Genomic DNA, 18,752 nt, shown 5'->3' on the forward strand with positions numbered 1-18,752 from the left:
TCATATACTAACGTTAGGTCATAGATTATATCGTGGCATCGACTTATCAACTACAAAATACCAGTGCCCAGAATAACGCAATCGAAACCGTCGAATACAAACTCAATGCTGTCGCAACGCTGACTCCTGACTCAGCGGTATCGATATCTTGCCTAATGATGCGCGATCCGGCATCGCTCTTTGGAAGCGTCGAATTACTTCCCACATTGAACACCGCAATCCCCTCGTTTTCCAGCGGCACAACCATCTGGTCCATCCGCATGTCCACCGCCACCGTCTGCGCCGTCTCATTATCTGTTGGAATTGTTTGTAGTAAGGTGTTTCTCTTTGCATCTACAATGGCAACTTCCGGTATAGAGCTGTTTGTAGAATCCCCGTCACTCTGGTCTGTCACAGTAGTAGTGGCAGATGACTCGTGGTACGTAGCTGCATAATATAGATTCGTAGAGGCACTGTAAACAACCTGCCCAACTCCAGACAAGCCAGAAATGTTCCCAACCATTGTCCCGTTCGACCCCATGTCCAAGATCAGACTGAATCCGTAGCCGTATGTCGGAATTTGGTCATGACTACAACCGACGAATAGATGCTGCGATGGCCCAAACGCGATGTCCGTGGGATGGCACTCATTCACTCTAGTAACGTTGGTGACTTTGAGAGATGCAGCGTTGATTTCGTTAATCTCGCCCCCGGGATTCGCCATGGTTGCGCGTATGGGCACGTAGAATTTGTTCGTGACGCTGTTCCAGGCCGGCTGACCAGTGAAGCTGACGTCGTTGGCCAGGGAGACAATACCCACGACACGCCGCGAGGCAACGTCAATGACTGCAATGAACGGAGTCTGTCGCGGGTATTCGAGCGGGTTGACAGCGAGCACAAGGCCTGACTGCGGACTGTATGTCATGGTATCCGCGCGTCGCTGGCCGCCAGTCGCGATATTGGCAACGACACTATTGTTGTGCAGATTGATGACCTTGATCACTCCACTGGCATCGCCGACATAGATTTCATCGCGATCAGGTAATACCACAATGCCATTGGGCCCTGCTGTCCCTGGTACCCGTCTCGAGGGCGAGGGACTCCCGGGGCTGCCTTTGCCTTTGTTTGTTGGTATACCGCTAAAGCCTGTTATGGTGGTGTTTTGGTGACATGAGGTTAGGTTGATGACATGTATGAGCGCATTAATTTGGTCGGCGAGGTAGTAAGTGCCGTTCACAATTGTGCTTTGACCGACGTTGGATGAGTTCTGGGCTTTCCAGGGGATTAGGGTGGCATTGGTGTTGTATATTTGGGCTGTGGCAAAGGTGCTCAGGAATGTTATATACGTATTTCGTTGAGAGTATGCTGATGTATTTCATGATTACATGAATGCTCTATCAATGCCGTTAAAAGGGTTATATTGATTGTACGATATAGCTCGTTCACTTGATTTCCCTGTCCTAGGATTGTACAGGAGTATGGTCTCTAATGGTGGTGGAGGCAAACTCTATCATGATGACCTCAGGGACAATTCGACCGCCGGCGTTTGTTATTAGTATTCTTGCAATTAGTACGCTGTGTTCTTGCAAGAGTGATTTATTCATGCGAGAATAAAAGCTGTTCTCTTCCTGTTTCTGGCTCGAATCTGCAAGAAAAGGACATCCGAGTCGACTTTGTATATGCACAGATACTGTCGGCCACGAAGCAACCAACAAACCTAGCCACTTAGCTGCGTACGTAGGTACGCAGCTACTTCAAAAATAACCATCTGAAAGTTCCTAGTCGATGATACAGAGTTACCCGTGCCAGCGCATGAGTTAACGGGACGCCAACGTGGAAACCGCACAGGCAGCAAAGTCAAGGCCGATTTCGCTTCTTGAATATCAATCTAGGAATAATTCTTTAATATTAAGAGTGTGAGATTTAAAGAAAATCCCCTCTCAGTGAGCTACCAACCTGCCAGTACAACAAGGCTAGGGATTTGGTTGACTGACGACATACCCCGCACGTATATCGTTATTGTTCGGCATAATCAGCCTCAAGCACACTTAAAGGCAGCACATTCCTCATGATTCAGATTCTTCGAAGAAGTCATCTTGGAACAGAAGAACAAAGCAAAAAGAAGAGTATTACTTCATCTCTGTCAACATGCCAATTCCATATCCCCCGGCAGGCCATTCCGAAGACGTGTGGCGGCGAGTCCGCGTAATCTTCAACAGTCAAGTTGTCGTCGATGCAGACGTGCCTAAACTTGTGTAAGTTCTGAGCTCCGAGCAGACAATAGATAATAAGTGTTGACATAACTTCTCCAGATGGGAGCATCACCGTTTTCCCGTGTACTACTTCCGACTTTCCGACATCCGGGAAGAATATCTCGCCAATAGAGCAGCCGGCGAGAATGAAGTCGATGTATACGATCTCGTCGTTGACGGGAAGACTTCACCAGCCGCAGTAACAGTAGCAAAAGCCGCGGATCTCAAGGGATACGCTAAGATTGAGCCTAGCAAAGCAGACGCGTGGTTTGAAGAGGATGAGCGAATATTCGGGCATCCGAAAGATCCGTACAAACGGATTATCACCCTGCAATCCTCCAAAAAGGTGCAGGTTGAGATTGACGGTGTTGAAGTGGCTAGTACTACGCGGCCTGTGTTGCTGTATGAGACTGGGCTACCGCTTCGATATTATATCCCGCACACGGATGTTCGGTTGGATTTGCTGGAGGATGATGTGGAAACGACGTCTCACTGCCCGTATAAAGTATGCCATTTCTATCCATTACTCCCTTTCATTTCTTTTTTGTTTTTTTTTTCTGATTATATTGGTTCAGGGCGACGCGAGTTATTATTTCGTAAAACTTCCTAGTGGAGAGAGAAAGCGAGGTCTGGCATGGTGGTACAAGACTCCGAAGGCAGAGACCCTCGATATCAAGGGACATGTTGCGTTTTATGATGAGAAAGTGGATGTGCGGGTCAACGGGGTTCTCAACCAGAGACCTGTCACTCAGTTCTCCTGAGGTGGAGATTCTATGCATAGGAGCTTCGGATACTTCAAAACATAGGTAACAGGAACGGCTGGCAATCATAATGTAGGGATTTCATAGTACAAACTATCGAAATGAAGAGCGTTGAATGTTTTCATAGTGCTATGCGTACGGAGTTGTCTTGTTGCGGTCTCCTCTAGCTGCAAAAGGACAGACAGGACCTACCTAGATATTGGAAACCACATATCTAAAAACGGGGAGAATAGTTACTTGCTACTTACCTTTTGATTATTATGAATGACTGTAGAATATAGCTGTAGAATATCTATCCCTAAGAATATAGCTAAATAAAGCGCAAGGGTAAAGGATCTCGAGTCTTCTTGGGTTTCCTCTCCCTGAGCTTTACGGATCCAGCAGGCGAGAGATAAGCGCTTTTCAAGGAGTGCAAACTTTTGGCTGCTATTAATCTGTTTCCATGTCCTGTAATGAAGGTCCCCTATTTATTAGGAGAGCGATTTAATGAACAGAATTTACCACAATGACTTGGCTTGGATAGAGACGGAAAGAAGTAGCCTTATCCACCTATTATTATTACAATGGATATCCTCCCAGGGTGAAATGCAGGCGACAAAAAAGAGGGTTATTGGACTATTACCAACGTTGCCTTGGCAGAAATCAAAAGACGAAGCATCGACTTTTTGCAAAAAGCTGGAGCAAGAATTGTTACTTCCAACAGGGATTCTCGGAGGCTCACCTATTTAGCCGGGATTTACAGACTGCTAAAGCACATCAAGGCATAGGGAATACTCCGTACTACTACATACTGACCATGGAGCTCCTTAATATAAATTATGTCGATAGCCATATCACGCTCGGCCATAAAAATAGGCGGCACTACGTATCAGTATTGCGGCAGTGCGGCAAGCCAACGGCGTGCGGCGTTACCGTAGTTTATTTGCCTCACAACGGCGGCGGAAAGGCGGCACTCTGATAGGGCGCTATGAAGCGCCGGTGGAGAGTTATGGATCATTTAATTCCGCGACTTTCTGGTTGACAATCGGGGGACGATGTGTTGTGTCCAATTGCAGCCGCGAGCTGTGCCGTCCCTGGGCTTTTAGTCAGCGCTAAGCACTGCCAACATTGCCGGAATAGGAAATCATGAGCACAAGTGGCGTGGGGCTCTGAAAAGGGGGCTCAAGAGTGAGAAATTCATAACTCTCATTCTTATTTGCAGCTTCATAAGAGAGCGAACGCTTCCTTGATTTTTTCCCGCGCTGATCTCAGCTGCGATGCCCCTCATTCTTTTTTTGTCTCTTGTCATGCTTACTATATAATGTTCGGACCTTATTTCCGCCTCCATTCTCTTGAGTTTTGACTGCTGCCAAAACAGGCGAAAAGCGAACACGACAGACGACAGATATTTGACATTCAGACGAAAACCTAGGTAGAGACAGCAAAATTTTTTCAAGATCTACCGGTATTTCGTTCTTTTGACTATTATCGGAGCCGGTCTCCCGTCGACGTCATCTCATTGCCAAGGACCGTTATTATAACTATAATATAAACTGGGATAGATAATACGCACGGAAATACCGTGCTGAGTGAGTCGAGTTCGTGGTACAAGTTGCAAATAAAGAGCCCACTGACAAAATATCGCTTTAATTGTAGTTTACCATATTAATTGATGAATTTATGGCAAGTCCGACTTGAATTCGCACCGGACGGCCAAGTGTATACAACGTCCAACGAGCATCAAAATGAGCCACGTCCGCGTCAAACCATTGGCCGCTGTCTTCATCGTGCTCAGCATAATATACTTCCTCATATCGAGCACCTTTAGCTTCGCGCGCATTTTCTCCCACCCGCACTCGGGCATCCCGTTAAGCCAGTCGGCTGTGAAGACGGCCTACTATAACCACACCATCGAACAGACACATGAAGCTGTAATCCCACGCAAGATCCATCAGATATATCATGACTGGTCTGAGAAAGGGGGGAACATGCCCCATAAAGAGCAGTGGATGAGGTTGAGAGATAGCTGTATCAATCGCAACCCAGGCTGGCAGTATAAAGTACGTTTTGCTGATTCTCTTCTTTGATTCATCGTCGTCCTTTATGGTGCCGACTGTGACTGACATTGACTACTAGTTGTGGAGCACGGCTGAATCTAGAGAATTCTTGCAGAGGGAGTATCCGTGGTTTTTGCCTACGTACGACAGCTACCAATACCCCGTGCAGCGTGTCGACGCGCTTAAATATTTTATAATGAGACACTACGGTGGGATCTACATTGACATGGACAATGTAAGTGCCTGCGTCATTCTTCGAGCCTCGAAGATGTAATCTAACTCTCCGTCACAAGGGCTGCCTTGAATCCCTCGAGCCGCTGCGCTACTATCCGGTCTTCGTGACAGACAGCAACCAGGGATCCCTTGACAACAACATTCTCGGGGCTGTGCCGCACCATCCTTTCTACGAATACGTTACCAACCATATATGGACATACAGCCTGTTCCACTATCCGTACCCCTACGTCGCTGTCATGTACAACTCCGGCCAGTGGTTTTTCACCTCCATGTGGGAAAAGTACCACGACAAAGTGTCGCCATGGAGTTGGAATCCATCCCATCATTTTGGCGCCGGCAAGAAGCAGGGGAATTCCCATGACAAGAATCAGCTCTACCGCGTTATCATGGATAATCGCCGCGGCGCCGAGCCTTGGGTCTTTTGGAATGAAGGCGCCGGACTCACATGGCAGGATTGGGATTTCTCGATGTTCATGCCGGTTGGAGAAGTTTCGTCTCGAATTATCCGGACCGCTATTACTGTGACTATTGCTTTCTCGCTAATAAGCGCGCTGGTGCTTTGGCGGTGCTTGTTTAGGAGAAGGAAAGCCGTGAAAAACAATGCGCAGTCCAGTAGTAGTCTGAAATCTGTGGTGGCGTTGTTATCACCAGCGAAGGGGAAGGGTGGTGAATCTTCGAAGAAAGAGGATCATGAGTTGGTATGAATTTGCAATCTTTGACATACATCTGTTCGCTGTAAGTCTATGGTTTATTTTATGTCTAATCTTGCTTGTACCGTTTGAAGCGCTTGAGCATGTATTTTCCTTTTTAAGATACACTGATCTGTTTGAAGGATCTCCGTTTTTTTATGCATAACGGTGTTGTGGGATTTGTTCTTGATAAAGATGTATATATGAATTGAATTCTCTCTATATCCCTATTCAGTTTGTATATATGTACTACTGCAAATAAATATTTGCCAACAGAATAGTCTTATTGATATCTGCCCTTCTGCGCTTCTAATGCCTGGGCCAGAAGGTCCGGATACCACCGCTGCGCGACATCTTGGTGACTAGTGACGCGCGCAATGAGTGTTCCTTCGCCGATATTTCCATTGAACATTTGATTGAACGTGGCTTCCGCATCGGAACGAACCTTGTCGTCCTTGACCAGGTCTTTGATGTGCTGCGGAATGTTGAGGTTGATTTTCTCAGCAGCTACGTCGAGGCTGACGCCCTGGAAAATGGCAAACGAGTAGCGTGGACCCAGAGAATTCCCCTCGGAATCTTTATAGTTTTCAGGCCGCAGATTGACACGGTGAGTTGTGGCTGTACACACGCCGCCGGTGATGGCTTCCAGTGCGCGGCCGATGTTGATCACCAAGGTCCCTGGTATGGGTTTAACTGGTAACCAGACGCCAGCTTTATTCTGTACTTCAAGGCCCGTGTGAGGAGTTCCTTGCAGGAGGAAAGTCAAGAAACAAGAATCTTTGTGTGGGCCTACGCCTTGTGTGTCCTCATCGGGTTTGCTGTCTACTGGTTCGGGGTATTTAATCAGTTTGAGTTTGTTTTGCTGAGGCTTATCAAAGAATTGGTCAAATGCCGTGGAGGGCAGATCCAGCGCCTCGGCAACAAGTGACGAGAACGTTTCGGCAAGCTTGTCAATATGGTCCATATAGGTTTCGATGGTGGCGCGAAACTTGGGCAGGACTTGCGAGTCAGGCCACTATAATTGTTAGAATTCGTTTGAAATGATCACGATAACGGGGGGGACCGGATACATACCTGATTAGGCCCTCGCAAGTTTCGATAAAGTGGCTCGTCAGGCCCAGGTGCCGGAAGTTCAGTTGCAAACTATATATGAATCGTTTAGTCAAAAACCGAAAAGAAAAGGAATATAAAAGGACAAGAACGTACATCGAACTGTTCACGGAAATCATTCTTTAATGCAGTAACCTCCTGCCCCAGACGCGCATAACCAAGGAAGTGTTTGCTGTTTACCATCTCGATCTCCAGCTTTTTCTCCAACGGCAGATCAAACAACGCAATTGACTGCTGTGTAAAGTCTGTTTGCACTTGATCCGGCACACTCGTATTCTTCAGATAGAAAAAGCCAACATTGACGATCGCGTCTTTCAACTCCTTCAAGAACTTGGATCTAGTTGATGGTGATGTAGCTTCGGCATAGTCTAGCAGTGGAACTGATGTGAATACGTCCCCGTTGGCCAAAACCTTGCTGGTGTCTTTTTTTGAGATAGGCGAAGCGGCATTCTTGCTTGTCTAGAAAAAATCAGCTATGATGTGTCTATATCAACCCGGCGCGTAAATTTACAAAACATACCAATTTCTCAACAAATGCCTTTCTCTTATCCCAAAGTATGCCAACATTATACGAATATTCGTAATTATGACCGCCGCCAAGCAAGATCGCTGATTCAACTTCGGGGGCAGCCTTGAATCGCGATACTAAATCGTCGAATATGGGACGTCCTTCTTTCTCATTGTCCCACGCAATTTCCGCCTCAGCAGCCAGGTATTGAATCGGAATATTGACACCGGCGAAGGCCCGGTTAACCAGATAATCGTAAAACTCGTTTGAAGAATATTCTTTCAGTTCCGACTTGAGTACTACCCGAGGAAATTCATTAGCTCCGTGTATCTTTTTTCATATTCAGCTGCTACCATTTCCAGGGTCGAAGGTGCAACAACGGAAGGACAAGCAGAATCACGCACTTGGCTCAAAGACACTTGCTATGAGCGCCGGATCCAATGCGTCCAGATTCACCCATTCCACCTCGCCCATATACTTTCGTACGTTCTCAGGGGTCGTCTGAACGACAAATCGTGGGTTATGAGGCTCCAGATCCGGATCGGGAAGTAATGAGGACGAGCTTGCTACGGGCAAGCATCCTAAAGAGCTCACACCTAACAGCGGTAGTCGTTCGCGAGCTTCGTAGGCAATAGACAGGGAAAAGGCTCCGCCGAGCGAGTGGCCGACTAATATGATGCCGCCATTTCCATGTCGCGCAGAGGCCTTTTCGTTGTATACCTGTTCAATGAAATCGGTGAACACGGCGATCGAGTCTTTCATGGGCGTTGCGGTGGTCGGGGCGACCGACCCCGCGTACCCGGGGCGCGAGATATTGAGCACGTCATGGCCGAGACTGTTGAAGCTTTTCACTACTCTGGATGAATCACGTTTTCAGAAGGTATCCCCTGCATTGTGTTCTGTACTTTGAACTAGTACGTACGAGACAGCTGAATTGTCAAAATAGGCGGCGGTGGCTCCGGCGCCGTGAAGCAGCACAATCAGTGGCAGCCGGCGCTCGGGGTCGCCCCGCTTGAACAGGCCGTACAGCTGTAGCCCCTTCTTCTCGAAGGGGATCTTCTCGTCAAACGTGGTCGCCATAGCTCGGCTCTTGCGGTGTCATGAAGCAGGACAAAAACGAGAAAGTAGGGGAGTGAATAGGATGATGGTTTGCGATCGATCAAAACGAAGTTCAAGCAGCTGCAGCTGCGGGCAAGGAGGGGCAGCCACTCGTGATTCGGGGGCTTCCTAGCATCATCGTTGGCACATCTTGGCGCGTCACTGGCGACAGATGGCACGATATGCGATGACATTCTGGCCTAAACTATCCACAAGGAATTAACGGGCAACTTCACGGACATTAGAGAGCTCGTCCAACTACGAATGTGAAATCTCCATTTTGCAGCAATGCTATTAGATTTAACAGGGATAGGTACCTATCAAAAAGATAGGCAGAGCAAGCCAGTATATATATATTTGCCTATGTACATGTACAAGAGAAGGAAAAGAGAGAGGTTCGTGCTTTTGTTCCTCGAATCCCGCACGCGCTTAAGAAGCACAATACCGGACTGTCAACGATTGTTTGGCCTCTTACAGCTATCGCCTACTCTTCAGCCTCCTGCGAAGCCTGCCGTACCATGCGCTTTCAGTAGGAAACGAATATAGAACTGGTGGATTCCTACGGCAGAGCAGATATTAGATGAGGAATTGCAAACTGGATTTTCGATCTAAACTATATTACAAAGCATGGACTATAGAGACAAAGGAAGACAGACCCCCGTATGGAAGGCTTAGAAGGAAAGAGGGTAGCAGCAGCAGCAGCGCCAGTAGGAGTTCGGGTGAATCACTAGGGGTACAGTCAGGGAATTAGCGAATTTACCATACGAAATGGTAGAAACAGATAGCACTGGCCAAGATACAACGAGGGCGTGGTATGAGAATGTATGTGCGGTTGATACATTGGGCGACTTATCAAGACATCATCATCGGAAGAGAGCCAAGGAATGTAGCCACCAATATATATGGTAACGGAATATCAGATCTGACAGCAATACTACGCTGTGTCGGTGAGGGTGTGCTCGTAGCACTGGCAGATGCGGTGGCTGTTGATGCTGCAAGGCTCTGCACGGTACTCGAGATATTCCCAACCATAGCCTTATCCAGAGTGACAGCACAAGGGTTCCCGGCACCACCATTGCTCACTACCGCCGAGCAGGAGCTGTTCTTAGCCGTCGTGTTGATCTCATACACAGCGCCTAGCTGGGGACACTGCCCTGTCAGATTCCCAAGATCGGCTTCCGTACTGTCCATGTTGATATTGAAGAACAGCGTTCCAAACACTCCTAGTGGATCGGAATCACACGGCTTAGGAGAGACATTCCACGTAATAGCCCACTGTAGCGCGTATACAGAGCCGTAAGGATACCTTGGCATGAACTGCCACTTCTGAACATCGGTTTGGTTGATGAGAATATAGGGTTCGGTAGTGGCATTAGCAGTATCGAAGTGGACGCCCCAGTGATCGTTGGTAACGCCGCCGGGCTCCTGATCCCCGCCAATGTCGCCATATGGCATAATGTCCCATTCGAACCTGAAGGGCCCGAGGGCGGCGGCGGCTGTTAGGTTCTGCAAGGCGAATACGATGGGAAGCGAGTTGGTCACGTTATAGGTTGTGTTGTGGATGGGAAAGATAACGTCTACCTCTATACCCGAGGTATTTGAGGCAGGAGAAGACGTCAAGCTGGTACTGTAAGCCATAGGCACGAAGGCAATGCTGGCAAACGCCATGCTGATAATGGACCGCATCATATTTGCGGTTAGAACCTATGCATATCTTCAGTTTCCATCAACTGGCATCTAATACGCAAATGTTGGACTCTGGAGCTTACCTGCTATGTCGAGAAAAGAATCTTTTTTTTTTATTCTTTTTTTGTTAGATTGAGGCTCGATTACTTAGTAATTTACATGGAGGCTGAAGGGGTTATTTAAGGAAAGAACGCCCGGATAAGCGGAACACTCAGGACCCACATCGTTTTGTGATGCCATGTGATAAATTATTATGTACGTACAAAGCTAAAAATTAAATTCCACTGATTGGACTGGCTAGAAGGATTCTAGTATTATTATTTTGTCACTTGCAATTGCTCGAGCTCGGTGGTAGGAAGCTTATGCTAAGACATTTAGCTCAGCCCCACGCACGTATATTGTTTAAAGCCTCATTCCAAGAAGCCTCTAATCCAGCGTAGTCTTCACTCTCTAATCTTTACCCTCTCTGAGCCTCAAAGCACCCTAATTCTAGCTTTTGATATCAGCCTTGACTCTCCTTAACTACCCCTGATTCTAACTACTATTGAAAGTGCGCGTGGAAGCAATAAACTGGTGTCAGGATAATTATACCCCCACTAAGTTACAAAAATAGTTTCGAGTAGTGCTTATTAAGACGCAGGAACAAGTGGATCTGTCATTTTGATTCGTCCGTTTTCTAAAAAGGTTAGAGCGAGCTAACCATATGGGGGGGGGGGGGGGAGGCTGAAAAGCTTAGCGTACCGCGGAGCCTCGATATCGAGTTCATTTTCCGCATGAACATCGTAAGGATAGAGTTATTAGAAAGTCCAAGGCGTTCCTCAGAATACGTGGCCTAGTTGAACCCCTGGATTAATATGCTAATCAATCCGGTGTTCCAAAGCCATTGTGAGATATATATGGAGAACCTGTTTATGTCCGTTATGCGGTCTTGCTGTCTACGCGGAAAGAGTTCCCACAATCGATATACGTACTATAATTATACTCAAGAGACAACGGAGCTTTTGGCGCTTGAATAGAATCATGGTGAAAGCTACATGACCTTGCGCTGCTGTTGACACTTCCAATTCGAGTAGGTTTCTTTCCTTATTTTGGGTTAGCTCCAAATCAAATAATTCTTGGCATTGACTTACGTTTTGTGGGGCTTAGGGTTATGGATTCGAAGAAACAGCAACCCTAAGACGGAACCGGGGAATCAGGTGCGCCTTGCAGTTACCGAATCGGGCAATGCCCTGTCTCCGCCGGAGATTTCCCCTCTGCAGACATGTTGATACACGCCAGCAAAGAGAGACACAAACATAGCTTGCTTATTCCTATACTGTTTCTTTTGCCTGTTTTGGCATCCCCCCATCCAGCTCCGCGTTGGGTTTGCGGGGGAAACCTGGGGTATGGACATATAATGACTATGGATGGCATTGATTGCCTCCCCGGCGGAGGTGTAAAAAAGGAATCCTAATCATGTGGTTGAGTATCAACAGGTATAAGACGGAAGTCTATAAATGGGTTCAATCTTTCCCGATTGTAGGCGTCAATTTTTCATAGCCACCAGCTGGGCGCACTTGTGCTACATAGCCGATTACACACGGACTGCAATGTTGCCCAATCCTCCAAATGCTTATGGCCATTTAAATCCATAACACAACTTGAACGCATCAACGAAGAATGGCTAACCAAACCGTCGGTCTAACTGACCGCGAGCTGAAGAATTTCTCCTTGGACGACCCCAATTCGGTTGAGCTCATTCACCATGCCCAGGAGAGCGATGCCGCTGACCGCCAGTTGACTATACGCCAGGCCCTGAAAAAATATCCCAAGGCAGTTTTCTGGGCCTTGTTCCTTTCAACCAGTCTGATCATGGAGGGGTATGACACTGTCATTGTGAGTCGGACCAGTTGCAAAGAAACGCATAAGGAAAAAAAAAAAAAAAAAAAAAAAAAACTAACTTCTTATGCTGCTTCTAATAGATTACCTCATTCTACGGCCAAACGCAATTCCAGGACCGCTTTGGAACTTATTCCGCTTCTACAGGAACGAAGACTATTTCAGCAGCGTGGCAATCCGGACTCACCAACTCTTCGGCAGTTGGTCAGCTTGTCGGACTTTTAATAAATGCCTACGCGCAGGATAGATTTGGCTGTCGACCCACAATGATGTTTTTCATGGCGTGGATGGCTGTGATGATTTTTATCCCATTTTTTGCCCCATCTTTGCCTATATTGGCATGGGGGGAGGCAATGTGTGGTGTGTCGTGGGGTGTGTTTCAGGTATGGATCTCGTACAATCTTGCCGTAATTATTTTATGCCTACTGAGGATTTGATGGCTAGACTCTTTCGACTACTTATGCCTGCGAAGTTGTGCCCACCGTGCTGAGACCCTATGTGACTGCTTATGTCTGCATGTGCTGGGGCGCCGGAATCCTGTTGTCCTCCGGTGTCGTTCGTGCAGTGGCTAGTATTGATGGCAATCTGGGATGGCGGTTACCCTTCGCTATCCAATGGGTCTGGCCGGTTCCTCTCTTCATTGGTGCATATTTCGCTCCCGAGTCCCCCTGGAATGCAGTGAGGCGAGGAAAGCTTGAAATAGCAAAAAAGAGCCTCACGCGCTTGAGACAAAATTCCCCAGATAAGGAAAGAGAGGTTGAAGCAGCTCTTGCATACCTCCGCCATACCACCCAGCTCGAAAAGGCAGAAACGGAAAATGCGAGCTTCTTTGAATGTTTTCGAGGTACTAATTTGCGACGAACCGAGATTGTGCGTTTAGTTTACCTTGAATTCTCACTCTGCAGGATGAAAGTTGCTGATATCAACAAATATATAGAACTGCGTCATTTGGGCTGCACAAATACTTTGCGGTAATGCTATTCTCAGCTACTCGGTTGTTTTCCTTGAAGCAGCGGGATTTTCTGAGCTTCAGGCATTCAATTTAAACATCTCACTCTCAGCATGCTACATTGTCGGTGGCATAATTTGCTGGCTTCTGTTCCCACATTTCGGTAGAGCTACAATCTATATGGCGGGGCTATCGTTTATGTTCTTCTGCCTCGTCGCTATTGGCGGTCTGGGATGGTCAGAGAGCAGAGACGCTGAGCTGGCTGTTGGAATTCTGTTGGTCATTTCGACTCTCTGCAACATGATCACAGTAGGACCTGCTTGTTATCCGATCGTGGCAGAGACCCCGTCTGGAAGACTGAGATATAAGACTATTGTCATTGGACGATTTGTATACAACCTTGCTAACATCTTCAACAATTCTGTGACGCCACGTATGATTGATGCTGATTGTGAGTGTGTTCCTTCCATAGATAAAAGTGGAAAGACGGGCTAGAACGTGTTTGGCTAACATCTGTTTCCCCTTGCCTCGCCCAGCTTGGAATTGGGGTGCCAAAACCGGCCTTTTCTATGCTGGAACCAACTTGTTGTGCAACATATGGTGCTGGTTCCGTCTTCCTGAGACCAAAGACCGTACCTTTGGTGAAATTGACCTTTTGTTTGAGAACAATGTTCCAGCCAGAAAGTTCAAGTATACCAAGGTCGACCGTAAGTCTTTTCCCGCTTTCTAACCCTATGCTCATTTATTTTAAGACTGGGCTTTTGTGAGCTAACAAAAATGCGCAAAATAGAATTTACTCACCAAGCAGCGGAAAAGGGGCAGCTCGACGAAGAGAAACCCGGTGTTGCTCATCTAGAAGATTGATCACCGACTGTCTGATCTATATGCTAGCGTTGTTACATGCTAGTTCATTGGGCTCGAATTAGTCGCCATCTATCGGAGCTTAATGAGCTACCAGCTGTATCTTTTCCATCTGTTCTTACTGAATTGTAGACAAAGTTTGACAATTTTAACATGAAATCATTCCTAATACCTAGGTATATATGACAGAAAAATCATACATGGTGACACGTAATAGGACCCAAACATTTCATGACCTACCCGAAATAAGAGAAAACAAAAAACTAATACATTTCAATCTATGATAAAAGTTGAAAAAATAGACGCAAAATCTAAGCCGAGCATACACCACGCTGATACAACTTGACACTTTTCACTGACAAGCCCCGTGCATCGCCCTCTCCCCAAGTAGATTCCCATGCATAAGAAGAATTGTAGAATTGCTCCATAGCAGTCGCAGACGAATCAATCCAGGGTTTGTTGCGGTATCCATCTCTAGTGAAACATTGTCAGATCGGGGAGAAGACAGGGGAGGAAGTGAGAATAAAGTTGAGGAATGCTTACTCGAAATAGCCATTAGTCGCTCCCACTGCGACGTTCAGAATAAGATAAAACGCTTGATCAAAGGGTGTATTGTAGCGGCCTGTTCCTGACCACGGATCGATCTAGAAATTGTGATTTATACCGGTCAGCAAACAAACACTTGCTGTCACAAAAAGTAAACAGAGTGTAAGGGTATGCTCACCGGGATAGATCCATTCACACTCATGGTGGAAAACTTTCCTCTGTCGTACATGGTTCCATACTTCTTGCCAAACGGAATATACATTGATTGCTGTAGACTTTGCGTTAGTCACTGTTCCACCGAGGAACCAAATCCATTGAATAACATTAGTCCAATAGATCGGAAAAAAAAAAAAAAAAACTTACTGCCAGTCGGGAATCAACCCAAGTATATATATACGAATCACTCCATTCCATTCCAAAGGTATGATAAGAATCAGAATAATCGCCACGTGTCATATACTTAACTCCACTCGTCCGCCAATACGCATCTAGAGTACTGACCGGTGCCCAGTGAAGAGTGCCGGACACCTCATTGCGGCCACCGGCATATCTGTTACCAACGCGGTGCGTTAGAGAGGTTAGAATCTCAAAATTCAGAATTGAAAGTTTCCTTACGTCTCGCCATCATTTCCTTTTGCCTCCATAATGTCAATTTCACCACTCGCTGGCCATGCACCATAGGCATTACTTTCGGGCATCATCCTATGGAGTATAAATAGTCAGCAGTTGTCTCCGAGTTGCATCAGCGTAACTCGTTCGATCGTCACTTCTTTCGCCCTCCTCGTTTTTATGTATTATTATTATTCCGGTACATATATGAGATGAAAAAGAAGATGGTGCTGAAGTCAAAAGAAGCTTTCGGCTCGGCTCGTCCGAGAAGTAAAGATCGGGTTGTGTAACATACCAAATAGCAGGCCACAGCCAATCACCTCGCGGCAACTTGGCGGTTACTTCCACCTTTCCATAAGTAATGTTATGTTTTCCCTGGGTCGTTATTCGTGCGCTCCTGACGGGGTTAATCATCTTTTGTAATGTGGAGTTGCTGACTTTGACGCAGTCGCCCGCCTCGGTGGAAGAACAAATACCCTGAGAGGTAAGGTTCAGTGTATACCCGTTGAATAATTCGGCGGTGGTGATATCGGTGGTGTTTGTTGTGATGGTGGGTACTATGTGTAGTCCGCTTTCATCTGTATAGGCGTTCGTCGAGTCGCTCGTCGTCCATTCGAATGACCCTACACCGTAACCACCGACTTCGATTTCGTAATTCCAGTCATTCTCATTGATGCCGTTACTGAAGTCATCTTCGAATATTAGGCAGTACTGTTTGCAAGTTGTTAGTAGGCGTTGTGTATATGGGGCAAATATACGTCCAAAGAACTCACAGGAGGGTTCTCCACGCTTTGCCATCCAGAGTAGATGATATAAGAGCCTATTCCAAGGCCTACAATAGTGAGACCGATGAAGAATATTTTGTCCCATATCATGCGAGGGTCCTTCTTAGCAGTCCATGGCTTGTCATAATCGCCTATTAGACGTGCAGATTTGAATTTCCGCTGTCTGAGGGGTTTAGATTCTAAGAACAAGAAGTTGTGAGCATTATTCTTGCTTGTCTCTTGGAGTGAGCTAATAATCATACCAGTGAAGACAGAATAGGACTGGTGTGCAGATGAGATAATTGATCTTTGGTCTTGGGGAGTAGAAAACGGGTTTTCAACAGAGTATATGTCATGGCCGGAATGTTCCTCGCTCCTCGAAAAGGATTTCTCGGTGGTAACGAAGACAGACGACCTTTCCATTGTTAGTACAATAGAATATTTTTATTAGGTTGTTATTTTCCTAAGTGATGGAGCTTCCGAGTCCCAGAATCTTTACGCGGAATGCGGAATACATATTATCTTTAACATCGGATTCGTGACTAGTACTCAGGTAGGGCAAATGGCTGGGCCATGCAGATAGCCTCGCTCAACATTGCCGAATCTCACCAGATTAGACCATTTTACAGCCTAGCCGGCATTGATGATGGTGGGAGAACTCTCTGTTTTGTTTTCAGCCACCCAGACAATGACGGCGAAGGCAAAAGGGGAGGGCGATAAAAGAATCTCCGACAATAAGGTAAAGCTAGGGAATGTCGGTCTCTGCGGGAACAGAGTTAAAGCCTACCAGTAGCTGCAGGCATACGTTAGCTGGCTCAACGTGGCTGATCTAGATCCCTACCCAGATAGCCAGACACATGTAATATAAACACCAATTAAACCCCGACCTAAGAGAGATACCGGTCTTTGCATGTGAATAAGAGTTCAATAGTCCATGTCTTGGCGCTTGTACCACGGTACGAACGGTGTATCCATGAGTAATCCGCCGAATCGCCACTCTCTCCAATATGCAGCATGCGCACTCAGCCATGGGAATCATTGGTCACCAGACTGATTCAGGAACATGGAATTCGAGTTTGAAAGAGGGCTGCATATTTGATTGTAAAGTCGGGAAAAGTGCAAAAATTACAAAAAAAACCCCCATAATTAATAACTGCAGTGACAAATTTGCCGCTAAAAATATACATCCAAGTGTTGTGCGTCTAGATATTCCAGCCATTGAACATAAATATAACAACAAAACATGCAGTGACTGCCCGAAAAGCAGCTCGAAGTGGCTTAACTTGGATCCCGACTCCGGTCGTGTTACTACCAGAGCTCGACGAAGACGAGCTCGGAACATTGCCCGTCGCCGCACCTCCCAAATACCAACTGCCTATATCCGTGAGCAGACCATCTTGCGTCAGCATGACTGCATTGGGTCCGACATTAGAAACCGATGATTGGAAGGCACCGAAGTACGAGTACCGTTCGATATAGTCTATTCGATCGAAATATTCAGCTGATGTTTGGAAGAAGGATACCGTGTCTGATAGATCGGCATCTGCAAGTGCATATTCTGTTATCCAGATCGAGGTGTTGGGATAGCTTTGAAATGGCGGTTAGTTTTTCTCGGATACTCTTGATTAAATGCTATACGTACGCCTCAACCACTTGACCGATATAACTTGCGAGACCTTCAAAGTTCCCGTACCAATGCAAAGGGATGAAATCAACAGTGCAATTCGTTCCCTGAGAGGTACAACTTGAGAAGAATTTGCTCAACCAGGTGAGACCGCTCTGACTCCCAGTCACTGCAGGAGCACCTATTTTTATATTTTCCGTCCTCAAGGGCTCGATATCCGCTATCCAAATGCTAGCCGCTGCGGAGGGCTCAATGTCACTACCGCCAGACGATGATGATCCATCTGGCTCGTTGAACGTCAGGATATGAGATATGTTCCTGCCGCCGGCGAGTTGTGCTTTGATATCCGAAGCGAATCCGGAGCTGTTTGAGGAGCCCCAGAGCATGGGCACATATTCGAAATCTTCCTGGGAACGATTTGAGTATGCGGCCGAGGGGTCCTCCGCGTAGTTGTAATACCATGTCAGATCCGAGCCATTTTCAACCCATATCTGGGCGTCAGAAGGATGTTCAGTTGTAGGGATGTAAATAAGGCCTCGTTTGCTGGATGATTGGAATTTTGTACTGCCCGAAACGTCTTGCGACAGTGCTGCTCGAGCCAGCGCCAGCGCAGCTGGCAATGCCCATTTGAGAGATTGCATGGCTATCCAAATGTTATGAATCTCAGCTTCTAACTACTAGCCATAAGGTTTGGTTTAGTAACAGCAATGCATTGGCATTCAATTATAACGTGCTTTAATCTTCGCCATTCTTGATTCATCATGCTTCTTAACTTGTAAGGGAATTAGTATCTAGACAATTTTGGACTACGCGTCGGCTAAAATGCCTACTGTCGAACACGCCCCTGTTTGCTCCTAGCCACGTAGCTAACGTTAGGCGGTGCACAGACTTACAGGGTCTGATAAGGTCTAGGAATTGGCCGATAGGCTGGTGCAATAGCGCTAGATGTGGGTGTTCCTGAGGCGATCCGTGGGCATTACCTTTTTCCCTAGTTTGCCGCCGCACTGGGTCAGTTTATGGCAGCCCCAAGGTGTTTGTCGGAGATAAGGGCATCACACCAACACCGCTACTTTTTCTTCTGTACCACTGACCTTGCATGAGCTTAGTTTCGGGGATTTTTAGCTGCATAAACGCAATCCCCAAATAAGCATTACCAGCCGCTTCG

At 46.7% G+C, this 18,752-nt stretch overlaps 7 protein-coding genes across 7 annotated transcripts, besides 2 other annotated features; 3 read left to right on the forward strand and 4 right to left on the reverse strand.

Annotated features, from left to right (window-relative positions):
- Positions 1-46: 46 nt before the first annotated feature.
- On the reverse strand, positions 47-1,747 carry UA08_07416 (hypothetical protein; the record flags this gene model as incomplete). Its single annotated transcript, XM_020262308.1, has 2 exons — positions 47-1,293; positions 1,717-1,747. The coding sequence occupies 2 exons, from the start codon at positions 1,745-1,747 to the stop codon at positions 47-49; spliced, it is 1,278 nt and encodes a 425-aa protein (XP_020117186.1).
- A 380-nt stretch (positions 1,748-2,127) lies between these two features.
- On the forward strand, positions 2,128-2,992 carry UA08_07417 (hypothetical protein; the record flags this gene model as incomplete). Its single annotated transcript, XM_020262309.1, has 3 exons — positions 2,128-2,234; positions 2,292-2,736; positions 2,807-2,992. 3 exons carry the CDS (start codon positions 2,128-2,130, stop codon positions 2,990-2,992), a joined length of 738 nt encoding a protein of 245 aa, XP_020117197.1.
- A 1,724-nt stretch (positions 2,993-4,716) lies between these two features.
- UA08_07418 (hypothetical protein) lies at positions 4,717-5,969 on the forward strand (the record flags this gene model as incomplete). Its single annotated transcript, XM_020262310.1, has 2 exons — positions 4,717-5,031; positions 5,343-5,969. The coding sequence occupies 2 exons, from the start codon at positions 4,717-4,719 to the stop codon at positions 5,967-5,969; spliced, it is 942 nt and encodes a 313-aa protein (XP_020117196.1).
- Positions 5,248-5,301: a repeat region (Identified by RepeatMasker using a combination of RepBase library and repeat library created with RepeatScout).
- A 268-nt stretch (positions 5,970-6,237) lies between the features above and the next one.
- On the reverse strand, positions 6,238-8,652 carry UA08_07419 (hypothetical protein; the record flags this gene model as incomplete). Its single annotated transcript, XM_020262311.1, has 6 exons — positions 6,238-6,969; positions 7,029-7,097; positions 7,161-7,523; positions 7,585-7,871; positions 7,977-8,428; positions 8,495-8,652. The coding sequence occupies 6 exons, from the start codon at positions 8,650-8,652 to the stop codon at positions 6,238-6,240; spliced, it is 2,061 nt and encodes a 686-aa protein (XP_020117374.1).
- Positions 8,653-9,522: 870 nt separating this feature from the next.
- Positions 9,523-10,359, reverse strand: UA08_07420 (hypothetical protein; the record flags this gene model as incomplete). Its single annotated transcript, XM_020262312.1, has 1 exon — positions 9,523-10,359. One exon carries the CDS (start codon positions 10,357-10,359, stop codon positions 9,523-9,525), a length of 837 nt encoding a protein of 278 aa, XP_020117375.1.
- Positions 10,360-10,544: 185 nt separating this feature from the next.
- Positions 10,545-10,709: a repeat region (Identified by RepeatMasker using a combination of RepBase library and repeat library created with RepeatScout).
- A 1,306-nt stretch (positions 10,710-12,015) lies between these two features.
- UA08_07421 (hypothetical protein) lies at positions 12,016-14,047 on the forward strand (the record flags this gene model as incomplete). The annotated part of the gene is made up of 6 exons (XM_020262313.1): positions 12,016-12,231; positions 12,318-12,617; positions 12,679-13,104; positions 13,172-13,634; positions 13,720-13,890; positions 13,974-14,047. The coding sequence occupies 6 exons, from the start codon at positions 12,016-12,018 to the stop codon at positions 14,045-14,047; spliced, it is 1,650 nt and encodes a 549-aa protein (XP_020117376.1).
- A 308-nt stretch (positions 14,048-14,355) lies between these two features.
- Positions 14,356-18,228, reverse strand: UA08_07422 (hypothetical protein; the record flags this gene model as incomplete). The annotated part of the gene is made up of 10 exons (XM_020262314.1): positions 14,356-14,518; positions 14,588-14,688; positions 14,769-14,858; positions 14,954-15,140; positions 15,206-15,292; positions 15,495-15,910; positions 15,973-16,163; positions 16,227-16,378; positions 17,332-17,550; positions 17,606-18,228. 10 exons carry the CDS (start codon positions 18,226-18,228, stop codon positions 14,356-14,358), a joined length of 2,229 nt encoding a protein of 742 aa, XP_020117377.1.
- Between the last annotated feature and the right edge of the window lie 524 nt (positions 18,229-18,752).

This window comes from Talaromyces atroroseus, assembly GCF_001907595.1.
Source record: "Talaromyces atroroseus strain IBT 11181 chromosome Unknown scaffold_11, whole genome shotgun sequence".
NCBI lineage: Eukaryota > Fungi > Ascomycota > Eurotiomycetes > Eurotiales > Trichocomaceae > Talaromyces > Talaromyces atroroseus.